The sequence below is a fragment of the Cydia strobilella genome, chromosome 6, assembly GCF_947568885.1.
Source record: "Cydia strobilella chromosome 6, ilCydStro3.1, whole genome shotgun sequence".
In the NCBI taxonomy this organism is placed as follows: Eukaryota; Metazoa; Arthropoda; class Insecta; order Lepidoptera; family Tortricidae; genus Cydia; species Cydia strobilella.
The window spans coordinates 21,053,712-21,067,680 of record NC_086046.1 but is presented as its reverse complement, the minus strand read 5'-3'; the positions used below and the strand labels follow the sequence as shown (position 1 = coordinate 21,067,680).

The window sequence follows — 13,969 nt, the reverse complement described above, 5'->3', positions numbered from 1 at the left end:
ACGGCTGGGGCCTATTTCTCGAACGGTAATGTCTAATATTATTAGTGTGTTGCCATGGTAACCCATACGACTTGACAGTTCGTGGACTAATAATATTAGTCTAATACCGTTCGAGAAATGGGCCCCTGGACGATTACCGTTCTATATGTGAACACCTCCGTAAATGTACAGGCCACGACACACGGCTATCTGTCGTTACGACAAAGTGGGAACGCGACCTTACCGCTGTTATGTCCACCAAATGCCAAAAACATACTATTTCATAGTTAGAAAAAAAAAACAAGTTAACTAACAAAACTTCCGTGAGACACAGACATATTAAATATATTAATAACGGGTCACTCACGTATTTTAAGTCGAAAACGCTCGACATGTTTCACTCCGTACCGAGGAGCGTCATCAGGAGCTTGCGTCGACGGTGACGGACCGGCGCAGATTGCGGGCCGCAGCCCTCCGCGCCCGATGACTCGGCGCGGGCGCCGGTGCCGCCACCGTCACCGTCGACGCAAGCTCCTGATGACGCACCTCGGTACGGAGTGAAACATGTCTAGCGTTTTCGACTTAAAATACGTGAGTGACCCGTTATTAATATATTTAACAGGTTAATTACTTCCAACAGTCTTATGATGACAGTCTACTGCAATAATACGTTGCAGATCGCTGCAACTCGAGCAAACAAGATCGTGTCAGATATTTTTGCGCGCTTTATTGTACAATATATTATTGCAGGTTACAACTTTTGGATCGGTTTTTAAACTTAGCTTTCTAACGTTGTAAAATTAGCCTCATGGCTTTAGATTTACAACAATCTATCAATATAAATATAATAATTATCTTACGAATACACTTCGTTATAAATCCCGTGTTGTCAATTTAAAAGTTATCCAAAACATATTTAGAAATGTTTTTCTCCTGGACACTATTTATTTAATGTACAAAAATTCCTGACAAATGATGGCTTCACAAGAGCTGATATACCCCTGTTATATATTCGTAGGTATCATATCTGCTGGCCTGGCCTTTGTACTCGAGAACAGACCGTTCCCGCTCGCCGGCCGTTAGCACCACTTGCCAGGACTGATCGCGCTCATAGCCCGCAGCGGCGTATGCGGTTCAGGATACAAATCATCTGCCGCCGGCGTCTCGCAAGAACTCAACCCCGCATGTCTTCTTATAGGCCGTGGTGTCGCCCTGCCACCGTCACTTCGTCTCTCGCGACCCCATTTGTCACTGGCATGCGTTCTCTTCACTGGCTTCTTACAGGATTCCTCACCGTTCATATCTGAAGGCGGTCTACTTGGTGTTTCTGATTCGCTTCCATTCATCAGAGAATGCGCGCTCTTTGCTTTATGCAACGATAAACGCAGTGGCTTCCGAGGAGGCGTTGGTCGGCTTTTAGCCTCACTTCTATCATCGTTCTTCTTGTAGTGACTCAACCTAGTAGAGCAGGTTTCGGATCCGTAGTCGATCCGTGGCGAGCTGCTGTACATATCACCGTGCGGGTAATCTGATTCCGACTCGAACTCCGAAGATTTGCCGCTCCGGGAGTGCAGTTTTGACGTTCTTCTGCTAGATTTGTGCGCGTTTTCTAGAACTTTCCCGTCTATCCTGTGGTACATGTAGTGCCGCTCTGACTCTACATGAACATCTTCAGCGCTATCGTTTTTCTTTAACTTTCTTAATCGTTGCGAGCGCTTCAGCTGTTCAATAATGGATAGCGTCTTTCGCTCCGCCCAGTTGGTCTTTTTAATACTTTCCTCTATCCTGTCGGCAGCCTTTTTGATCTCATAATGACGGTCAGGCGGCGCGCTCGCACGTGAATTCATCTCTAAATCACTGTCAGAACGGAAGTGGTCTTCTTTAGAACGGTGAAGCTTCTCCGCTTTGAGCCGCTGCTTCTCCATGTGTCTTTGGTTGCGCTCGATCATGCGTATAGCTGCGTCAGTTTCAGCGTTGTAGTCAGCTGCGTGTATGCAGTGGTGGGAGAGAGAGTGTCTCATACGGGAGCGAGGTTCCATGCTGTGTGCGGAATGTGCGCGGGACACGGGGGGTGCGGGCGACGCGCGGGGGGAAATCGCAGCGCGACTAGACGCACCAGACGCATTAGACCTCGGTCGCATCAGCGGCAAACTCGCCTCAGCCCCATCAAGCCCAGGTAGTTTGGCTACAATCGCTGTGATATCTGGACCTTTCTGGAAGACTTGGATTTCGGACTTAGGGCTCTTGGTGTGTGGTTCGGAGCTGATGCTTATGTTGGTCACGTTCTTCTTGGTCTTGTTGACCGTTATGCAGCTGTCGCTGCTGCTGACCGACTGGAGCTAAAAACAGACGTTCGGAGTATTACACGCGGAGACCCAAATTAATTTTACAGACATAGTCGTACATTATATACTTCTTATATATATAGGTATGAATGCACAGTTAGCTTATGGCTGATACGTGCACATCAATGTCCATTTGTGTTTTGTCCTTTTCGAAAGTGTTCATCGAGGTTTATTGAGAGTGCACCCTCACTGATTCGGGCAAACTGACACACACCATTAGAACAAGAAACATGGCAGATTTGCATGGCAGTTAAATTTCTAGCCTTATGTCAATTGGTCATAGCAGTGATGGTGCCTCGTTCTGAACAGTAGATATTTACCTGTGGATGTCTCGCGAGGAGTTCAGCCACCTGTTCTTCAAGGTACGAGATGCGGTGTGTAAGGCGTGTGTTGTCAGTGCGAAGGCCTTCCTTGGCTTTCTGGGCTTGCTCGGCTGCTGACCGTAACGCGCCGAGCTCAGCACGTAATGATGCTGCTTCGTTCTGAAGAAGATAATTTACCAAAGTTAAACAAATGTTGCTAATGTTGCTATATAACAGGTTATCAGGAAAGCAAGAAGGATTTTTTGTATTCCTCATTAATAATGCAGGTACTCCTAAAGTAAAAGGTACTGACGCTGTATCACATATTATTGAAGCGTAAGCGTAAGTCGCAGCAAAATGCAAACGATTCGGCGGCTCGCGATAATAATGACACAGTCTCCATGATAATTCTGATAGTCTAATCCGTGCCAATGTACGAAATTCTTCTTACAGCTCGGAATATATGAGCTTTTCGGTACTTACCTGTGTGAAAGTGTTGGCAGTAGCCTGAACTGGCGCGGGGCTTGTTTTGTTGGGACTGGGATGGTTAGGGCTGGCAGGTGGGGAGCTGTGCGCGCGCAGCAGCACGAGCCGCGCCGGCGCCGCCACACTTGCTGCACGCTTCAGCTCTTCAACGTTACGACATGATACGACGTTTATGCCGTTTACTTCCACCAATCTGTTGAACAAAGGTATGTTTAGTTTTTTTTTTATTCCATGTGTTAAACTATATACCTAAATACTTAACGCATAATTATGCTGACCAGAACAAAAACAAAAAGGTGCCTAGAACCCGTCTATCTCTGCATAACAAAATTTCATAAAAATTGGACGTGTAAGGTGGAGCTTCCACACTCTGTTGCTTGCCAAATTGATGTAGAGTTGACGTAGACTCTCGTGTGATTATGCCAGAAACACGCCATATCTGTGACGGAATTACTGCCCTTTCTTCTGAAATATTCTAGTCTGCGTACTAACGAATAAAATGATAAAGTAAAAGAGAAAAATAACCATCAGGCAATCATGGAAAATTATGAAAAGCCACGAAAAAACCTGCTATCCCTCGTATGTGTAACGACTTCCAGGGATAACTTGTAAGTGTACAGCATACTCCGAGTCAAACAAAAACAATGCATCTTCATTACTGATGGCGTGCTCCCGGCGTTTTTGCCATGAGCGAAATTCTACCGACTACTCGCGTGCGTGTGAAAGAGAGCGTACTAACAACACTAACCAATCGTAGACTTTAAGTACTCGGAATAAGGCTTAAGAACTATCAATTATCATGGGGAAGATGCGTGCAAGCTATGCACGTGTTTGAATTAAGGAACGTACTATCTCCTTATGAGCCGTATAGACATATACTACTTTTCTTTTGGAGTGAATGCCTTATCGTTTTATCTTTATCAAGATTACAGACTCCTTTGTGAAAGTTCCTAATCCGGGTCGCATCTTTACGACTATTAACGCTTGCGTAATGAAGTTTAAATTATGTGCATAAAAATGTAAATTGAGGGTAATAAATACATGATACAGCTGACATAGACTAATGTGATAGACACAGTGCAGAATATTTGGCCAGTATTTCATTTCCATAAGTTCATTTCATCATTACCTATCAGTATGTCTACAGAGCAGGTGCGATGGTAATACTGAAAAACTAAAAAATAACACTTCTGGAGTCGCAATCCTAATGGCATCTTATGGATGTATTTATCTATTTATATACGTATATGTCGTCGCTTAGTACCTATAGAAGAAGCTTTGTTTATTTTTAGTATGTGGGTATTTTTGCACTTTGTAGTTTTTCCTCAGTCACCCGTTGACCACGAACGCTGTAAAGTGTTCGAAACGTCGGGATGTATTATAAATTCAATGTACGCGATATAATCCGTTTTCATAGTTTTATTTCAAGCTTTGTTTAGGGCTAGGTCGATCTGTAAAAAAAACAAGCTAAGCGTAAGTACATGTCCTACTAAGACCTATCCGCTGCGCCGGCGTTGACAGATAGGCGACCTAATGGCCACACGTTTGTTGAGCAACAAACTTAGCATCTAATTGCTGAGAACTGCATGTAGTTTGAATTAATTTGTGCTCCAGGGCAAAGGAGGGTAATCATTGTTATATAAGGCTAGAGATTAAACATCTGTCAAAGATGATAAGTATGTTAAGTGTGACAGAGATAAATGCGATGAAATGTGTCAGTATTACGCCCTGTTCCCATTTATTCCCACAATAGATTTTTTCGTGACCGTTACCTAGAACATAGAGTAACTTATACTAGAGCGGTACTGTCATAGTAAATTTTGTAACCCCAGTAAATTCACTGCCATCACACTTTAAAACTAAAAATAAATATTTAAATATAAATAAATGTTTTTTTTATTTGCATTAATTATTTTTATGATTTTGACCCATGTTCTTTCACTGATATGCGTTAAAATTGTTAAATAACAATAGAAACCGTCAACGCCATCTATACGACAGTTGGCCAAAGCTAGTAGCGCCCTCTGAACGAGAATCAAATTTTCTTGATTTTCGAGGCACGTTTTTTCCTTACTGTATCCATCTATTGCGGAGTTATATCTATTTTTGCCTAGAATTATATGATCTGTGCCGTTACTCTTAAAAAGTGGGAAAATATGGTTCTAACTGTTACCACTGAAGATATCGCCGAAACGAAAAAAATACTATGTATAATTAGGGACAACTGGGAAGGAATCATATAGGTATCTCATTTCCATGTTCGGATAAGATTCAAAAATTCAGGACTCATCCCTCAAACTACGATCCTAGCACCTCTTAATTTCACTAACACGCACCTTCCTCCTCCCATTAATGCGTGCATGCATTACTATCGGAGAAATAGGCATTTCGAAATCTTATCCGTCGATGACCTTACATGTTCTTAAAAAAACTTGCTCTTCCTCGCTACATCTCAGTCTAATCTGATAGCGTGCACAGCCTTATCATATGCTAAATCAGCAGCTAAACATTTCCCGAACCATCTCACTACTGAAATCCACTTATCCTATCATCCCACACGAACATTCAATACACCCGGCTCATTACTTGTCCGCAATCGCAATAATTTGTCCAGTAATAACTGACCGTGAGATTGGCTGCGTAGCGGGCGCTAGCTCTCGGGCAAACCAATGTAAGAAGAACTTCGAAACCTCGGGGTACGTAACGGAATGTCTATTAAGTAGTCTGTCTAGACTGTGGAAGAATACACCTTGTGATTTGATTAAATTGAATAAACTAAACTAAATAATGGACAGCTAAACTGTGGAATGAACTGTCGCCTGCGGTATTTCCGGACCGATACGACCTACAAACCTTCAAGAAAAGATCTTAAGGCCGGCCACGGACTTACAACCTCTCTTGTGTTGTGGGTGTCCATCAGCGACGGCTTACCATCAGGTGATTCGTTTCCACATAAATTGTAAAAAATGCATGGTGCTAGTCGGCATTATAATACGTTTTTTGAGCTTGGCAATTTATTTTGTAGTAGTAGTAGTAAACTCTTTATTGTACAAATATACATATTAAAAATTACATGGTACAAATAATAAGATGTACAAATTACGACGCACATTGCAACCTCCGAGAGTACAAATCCGAAATTTCGTTATCTGGGCTATAACCGCGAAAATCGAAGTTCGCAAATTGCGGGCATTTTTCTCTGTCACTCTAATTACGCTTACATTGGAGTAAAAGAGAAAGATCCCGGCAATTTGCGAATCGGTTTTCGCGGTAGCCCCGCTGCCTCTCTATAGCTCGAATATGTAAGAGTGATAGAGAGGCAGATAACGAAATTTCTTTTTTCGCGGTAGGCTTTCTGGCACTAGCATATGGACCGCATAGCAACCGACGGACGGTTTCAGATTAAAACGGAAAAGGGAGATTTTGAAGAACTAATAGAATGAAACCTGTCAGGACAAATAGTAGAAGACAAGTAGATATGCTCCGAGTTCCCTCGTGTCTGTGGTGAGCTTTACGGCGAAGTTTTTCGAGCGCCCGTGCTCGGTAAGCAATTGTGATTGTTATGAGCGACTGAAGGCGCCCGCACATTCAAATGAGACGGCGACAAATGGCACCCCGCCGGCCATCTACTCGTTTACATTGCATTTACATAATTTACTTATACTGTAATGATATCAAATTTGTAAGGTCTCGTTTTGAATCGACAACTGGAAGTCTTCCTACTTCCAAATAGTTATGCTGATAAATAGATGTGTCGACAGGAAAAAAAATTTGCATACCTACTCACATTTTTGAATGGCGAATGAAGTTTCCACTGTGAAATTTTCATGAAATTATCGATAGCTTTTCGAACTTTTTAGTTTATCGTCGTGATACAGCTTTTGAATAAACCATAACCCTGCACTGAAAGTCGGTGCTAGCGGTAAGTGCCACACGCTGGGGAGGTAGGCTGGGGTAGTAAGCGTTCATTTGACATGGCCATTTACTTATTCCCGATTACTAATTTGGTCGGCTTAAGTAAATGGAGCTTTATGTCAAAATAATGTAACATGAACTCTACATCCGTAACAACTATGTACTAGAGTGCATTTATACTGGTCTGATCCTTATTCTACCGAGTCGGAAAGACACCACAGTAAGGGCCAGCCATCGCAGACTCATCTGAACACAAATGCTGAATCATTTTCTGAATAAATTCAGGCAACGGTCCAATGGTCGCGCAAATATGACCATTTTATTCTCTCACCTATAGAAAAGAAATATAAATGTATGCAGAACCATATCCTGACTGAATTCATGTCTGCGTTGGTCTTAAAGCTCGTTATGCGCAAATTGTGCGCATACGCCGTGGTCGATCCCACAATCAGCGCATCGTGATGGTATCGCACACGCTCGGCGCCACATGATTGGCCCCCGACACACTCAACTCAAAAACGCCATAAACAATACAAAACCTAACCACTCTTACATCGTTTCAGAGCCAGACTGCTCAAGTGCCTATTTTCAACCGATACAAGCTTCAGCGAATCGATAATAGACAGGTTTTTTCGATTGGCGTACCTAAGTATGCGTGAAACATAAATTTATCCTGACTAGCTCTATAAGGAGATGGTATTTTCCGCGGTTTACACTTATCACTTGATTAGCATGGCTAAATTCCATGAGATAATTGACGTGAATATATCTCTGTATCCGTGGGAGTTATTTTAATAGTCATGTGACATACTCGTCACTTAAATAATAATAAAACTACATATAGGTAATTTGCTAAACTAAATAAAGACTTCTGATGAACATCTGGAAACGAACCTGAAGATTCTAGGTACCTACTGCTGGGTGCCTAACCTAGTAAGTTAGTTTGCCATGTCAAATCATGGAGGTTATGTGCAGACGAACTATATCAGAGCAACGAAACTAAAAAAACGCCTTTGAAAAAACGACTAACCTGTCTCCAACCCTCAGGGTATTATCACGCGTCCAATCTATACACAGTCCCGTTCCACGAGGGGCGGCGCCCCAGGACCCGTCCCTTGCTTCTGCTGCTACCAGCAAGGCGCTGCCGCCGCATTCCCGCAGCGTGCTGTAACAAACAAAATTTTATGTTAGTCGCAAGATTTTTTTAAATTTGGAATACCTAATCCACATGGGGAGGTATTTCTTAGAGAAGGACACACAGGATAAATAAAACTAAGTTAGTACTGGAATGTCATGGTCGTGTTTCCGATTGAAAACAAGGACACTATATATACTATTACTTATTCTGTGAGTTCTGTGACTATAGCAGAATGCGCTATGTGGAAAAGTACACGACATCTACTAAGATCACATCTAAAGACCTTAACCCTGACATATCGCACGTTCGAAGTACAGGATCGCCTAGGTATCCTAGTAGCCGATCAGCCGATTATATTTTGCGTGACTGTCTTATTATAGTTGCTTGTCACGTTCTTAAACAATAATCCGATGAAACCTTACACGGTGCGTATACATCGTACACACGTGTTTTGTGTACCGGAAGAAACCTCCTCCACGAAGTTTTGAACTACAACAACTTAATTGTGTCAGCACCTTCACCTACCGCGGTAGTCGAGGCTCACTTATATCTAGCGATGGTAGCTGTGACGGGAAAGTTATGGCTCGGTTAGATAAGATCAGGAAAGATCAAGACGAATGAAGGTATGAAGACGAAGGTCAAACTTGTGCGCTCTCTGGTGTTCCAAATATTAAATTTCTTTATGGTTGTGAGACGGACTAATCGAGCAAACTTGATCAAGCGTATCAGAGCGTTTGAGATATGGTGTTGGCGCCGGCTTTTACGGATACCTTGGACAGCTATGCGTATTAATCAGTCAAAATTGAAAGAGCTACGCATAAAACGCCGGTTGTCAACGATATACCTAATACTCATATACCTACTTCAGACACCTCTCACGTCGCTCCTCGGATAGCCGATAGCCTGGAGAGAGTTATAATGACGGATAAAGTTGAAGGCACTATACCTCAGGGCCCTCAGCCTACTAGATGGTTTGCTCAAATCACTGCACCTATGCAATTTTATTAAAACAGCACGAGGCCATGCGCTTGGCGAAAAATATGGAGGAACCTGGTCTTCAACAGAAGGACATGATGTCACGATCCTCAGCATTGAGGAACCGACTGAAGAAGAAGACGTATATATACATCCTTACATTGTATCTCGCTCTTTAAAAATAAACCACATTCATGCGGCGCGTTGAAGGCAAAGTTCTGCCGATATGCAAAAAGAGGAGTCGAAATAATCCGCATCGAGCACGCTTGGGTGCACACGTAACACGTTACCGCGGAATATACTTACCTATAAAACCGTGTACCAGTGCCAGAAATATTTAAATTACCATAAAAGCACCCAAATACAGTCCAAACGTATGGTCCGAAATTAACTTTTATACATATGTAACTTCATCTTCGTTCTACTATTTGAATGTAGTTTATGTACTGTACTTCTATGGAAAAAATATTTTTATAACCAAATGAAAGAAAAACCATGGACCATATTTGAAGTACTGTACTATATAAGTTCGGTGGTTTTAATCTTAAGCATAAAATATAATGTGATATGATCCATTTAGAAGCGAAAATTTGATAGAAAAACCGAAAAATCCAATTCGTTTTTTGGATAGCAAGGGTAGCAAAACTTTGGTCTTTATTGTTTTAAACTAAGTCTGTTCCAGACTTATTTTACAGCATTTTAGCTTAGATACTGTTTACAAAGAGGGCTTGGACATGAAAACAAAAATATTAAAATCACTAGTCGCCAGCAAAATAAACCAGCGACCATTCAAACGCTCAAAATTATCAGAGACGGCGTTACCACGTTTTATTGTTGATTGTCTGGTCGAATAGTCGTATGATTGCAGTACAGTAGGTATGTACATACTTTGGTACATCTGTGCCAAGGTGTAGATAGATATGTTTAAAGGTGTATAGGTCCCTGCAGGCAGGAGTCACGGCTGAGGGCACGCGGAGCAGTGACCGCAACTGCCTCCATCATTTCGGTGAATACCGAGGATAATAATATTAATGCCAAGACGTGGGCCCGAAAAGGGGGATATAGACGGTTAGTCCATTATCCGTGCCGCACATTTTTATAATGTCAGCAACTTTGCCGTATTTGCACAAATAGACTGTATGCATATTTTGTGTATCTACATGTATAGTAACGGCATATTTTTGCATATTTTTAGAGAACGGTTTTTTTCTGCTCTATAACAGTACAACCGAGGTTTGAACCAACTATTTTTGACCATTGATTTTGACCATTAAACCTAAAAGCCGTTAGGCAGTATTTAAATATATTTAAAGAAAAACAATGCAACAATAGTACCTACATTACGATACAAGTGCGAAAAACAGGAAATTCGTAACGAGGGGCGATAAATAGAAACACGACCGAAGGGAGTGTTTTAAATCGACACGAGTTACGAATTACCTATTCGCACATGTTTTACAGTACATATGGCGATTCAAATTTTGGACATAGTTACGTAATGTGCTAATTATCGCACTAGTGTGGTAAGGTAGCACCATATGTACCTACTGTAATTTATAGTATTAAAATATAGTAAGTAAGTCTCCGGGACACGACGGTCTCAGTATCGAGCATCTTAAATATGCGGGAGTACACCTACCTCGTGCATTGGCGATGTTCTTTACGTTGTGCGTACGGCATGCGTACCTACCTGGGCAGTTAATGAAAACGGTAGTTGTACCGTTAGTTAAAAATAGGACAGGAGACGTGGCTGATTTTGGGAACTACAGGCCTATCTCGCTTGCGACTGTAATCGCTAAAGTGCTTGACAGCTTGCTTAATGACCATCTCAATAAGCATGTACACTTACATGACGCGCAGTTTGGGTTTAGGGCAGGCCTGTCTACGGAGAGTGCGATCCTATGCCTTAAGCAAGCTGTCAGGTACTACAAGGATAGGAACACGCCAATATTTGCATGTTACCTGGACTTGTCTAAAGCATTTGACCTGGTGGTATACGACTTGCTGTGGGACAAGCTGACCAAAACAACGGTGTCACCGGAGTGCGTGTCCCTCCTGAAGTTCTGGTACGCCAATCAGGTCAACTAAGTGAGATGGGCAGGTGAATGGTCTGACCAGTACAAATTAGAATGTGGCGTGAGGCAGGGTGGACTAACTTCTCCGATCCTGTTCAATCTGTATATTAATGAGTTGATTGGGGAGTTGAGCAGCATGCATGTCGGATGCCATATAGACGGTGTTTGTGTAAACAACATAAGTTATGCTGATGACATGGTGCTGCTCGGCCCCTCGATCAATTCCATTAGAAAACTGGTTTGTAGATGTGAGACCTATGCTGCTCGGCATGGTCTTAGGTATAACGCAAATAAAAGTGAGATGATGGTTTTTAAAGCTCGCAAATTCAACCCTCAAAGTATACCTACGATCATGCTGAGTAGTGTGCCTCTCAAAATAGTTAGCAAGTTTAAATATCTGGGTCACATAGTAACAGAGGAGTTGGATGATGACCTAGATATAGAAAGAGAAAGAAGAGCCTTAGCAATCAGAGGCAACATGCTCATCCGTAGATTTGCAAAATGTTCAAGGGAAGTTAAGCTCACACTCTTTAAAGCATATTGTACATCTTTTTATACATGCAGTCTATGGGTGAAGCATACGAAGCGTGTTTATAACGCGCTTCGTGTTCAGTTTAATAATATCTTCAGGATGTTGCTAAAGCTGCCTCGCCGCTGTAGTGCGTCAGGCATGTTTGCAGAGGCGCACACGGATGGCTTCCATGCCATCAGACGCAAGAGGGTAGCCTCTTTGCTGAGACGAGTGAGAGGCAGCAGTAACAGCATCCTGAGGATGGTAGCTGGACGCCTCGACTGCCCTATATTAAAGCACTGGGCTAATATCGTAATAGGCAGTACAAATTAATAAAGTAAGTAAGTAAGTAGGTATTTGTTTGTTTTTGTTTTTATGGCTAGCTCTTAATTATGTAAATGTTGTAAATGTTATAATTAGACTAACACTTAGTTTATAGGTTCCCTAGTTTAAGTATCACTAACAAAATATGGATTTTTTGAAAGTCTGAATTAAATATTTTTTATTTATTTTATTTAAATATACTGTCCAGGCATAAGTAATAGCCACCGGAAAACTAATTCTATTTTTTACCGTTTTCTACCGCGACAAATTCCAAATACAAGCTCATTTTCCAATAGTTCTTACGGCTGCTATACTTGATGACGCTATATAGGGCTTTTCATACTTAAAACAGTTAAAACCGGTTCTAAAGAGCGTTAAATTGCCAAATTTACTCGGAAACAGAAGCAATTTCCTCCTCGTTACTATCTCCTTACTGTTAATGTCAATATAATCAACGTTATCTCTGTTTCTTATTTGTTTATCGTATGGCTTCGTTATATGTCACTGGATACAAAAATAAACTTAAAATTAAAATTTCGCCCTACTCAGGTAAGCAGCCGCTTCTTCAGCCAGGATATTGAAGTCACTCACATGGCCCGTGTATTTTGTGAGGGGACATTCCAGCACTATGTGTTCGATGGTCTGGTCTGGGTATCCACAGTCGCAGGCAGGCGAGGCGCTCCAGCCCCATTTGTGCCAGTGGTGTGCACAGTTACCAATTCCGGTTCTAAAGCGGTTAAGGGCGGACCATACGCGGCGGGGCTCTTTGAAGCCGGTAGGAGGTGTTCGAGGTGAGAGATGGATGAGAGGGTTTATTTGGTCCCCATGGTGCTCCCATTCCGCTTGCCACGCCTCCGCCAAACTCCAAGTGGTTTGTTGATTGGGCATCTGTAGGGCAGGAGGGTTTCTGGACTTTAACCTTTTCATGCTCATCTCTTTGAGGTCTCGGTGGATGGGAAGGTTAGAGCAACTGTGCATTTATAATTATTTAATAAATAAATCTGTTTCTTGACTTGTTATGGCACATTGAAAAGGGAAGGCTATTTACGATGCTGCAAGCCGCAATTTTAACTTTTAATGTACTTGGTATTAAGGACTGATATGATATGGCCGATATGGGTACCGTGGCTATACCGTCGTAGTAATGTAAAATGAATCTCAGTATCACTAAACTTATATTGACCGGGATATAGAATATAGACCGTGATTACGTGAATATATATAAGTCTAGTGAAACTAACCGTGAATCATTCAAATCTCAGTATAACAAGGGAATAACTAAATTCTTGCCTATAAAATAGTAACCTTTGGCAAATATAGATCTGACCAACAGAAATATTACTATTTAATACTTGAAATTTTCATCATCATTTTCATCTTTGAATGAGCCGATAAAGGTCCTCGGCCTTTTTTCCTCACGCCGACACTTAGTACTGACACCTTATGCTTATGTGTATACATATTATATACGTCACACAGACATATTGGTCACAATCCTGAGTCATGTGATGAAGCTATCCCTCTTCATCACAGGACAGTCTAAATACAATTTGGAACACGAGCACACACCTGAAACCTCGGCCTTTCTTACTCACACCGACACCTTGCTGTATGCTTATGTGAATACAGTCATACGTGAACCGACACTTACGACTTGTTACAATACTTAGTCATGAGAAGATAAGTCCTTCTCATCGCACAGGACAGTCTATATATAACGCCGAACACGAAGGACCCGACAATTCGGCCTTTGTACCTCACGCCACTGACAGTACCGACATCTTGCTGTATCTATTCTTGTGTAAGTAGGTACATACTCGTACGTCGACAGACAGACGTATTGGTCACGATCCTCAGTCATGAAGGACCCGACACCTCGACCTTTGTTCCTCACGCCACTGACAGTACCGACATCTTGC

General features: G+C 42.0%; 1 protein-coding gene across 3 annotated transcripts in view; it reads right to left on the bottom strand.

Annotated features, from left to right (window-relative positions):
- Nucleotides 1-679: 679 nt before the first annotated feature.
- LOC134742272 (uncharacterized) overlaps nucleotides 680-13,969 on the bottom strand; it is a 138,750-nt gene continuing 125,460 nt past the window's right edge. The window contains exons 6-9 of one of the 3 annotated variants that reach the window (XM_063675318.1): nucleotides 8,058-8,192; nucleotides 3,110-3,305; nucleotides 2,645-2,806; nucleotides 680-2,318 (exon numbers count right to left, since the gene is read on the bottom strand). In XM_063675318.1, coding sequence (XP_063531388.1) covers nucleotides 1,059-2,318; nucleotides 2,645-2,806; nucleotides 3,110-3,305; nucleotides 8,058-8,192 — 1,753 coding nt within the window. In that variant the 3' untranslated portion in view covers nucleotides 680-1,058. The remainder of the gene's footprint in view (nucleotides 2,319-2,644; nucleotides 2,807-3,109; nucleotides 3,306-8,057; nucleotides 8,193-13,969) is intronic. The other 2 variants (XM_063675317.1, XM_063675319.1) reach the window with 2 other exon arrangements.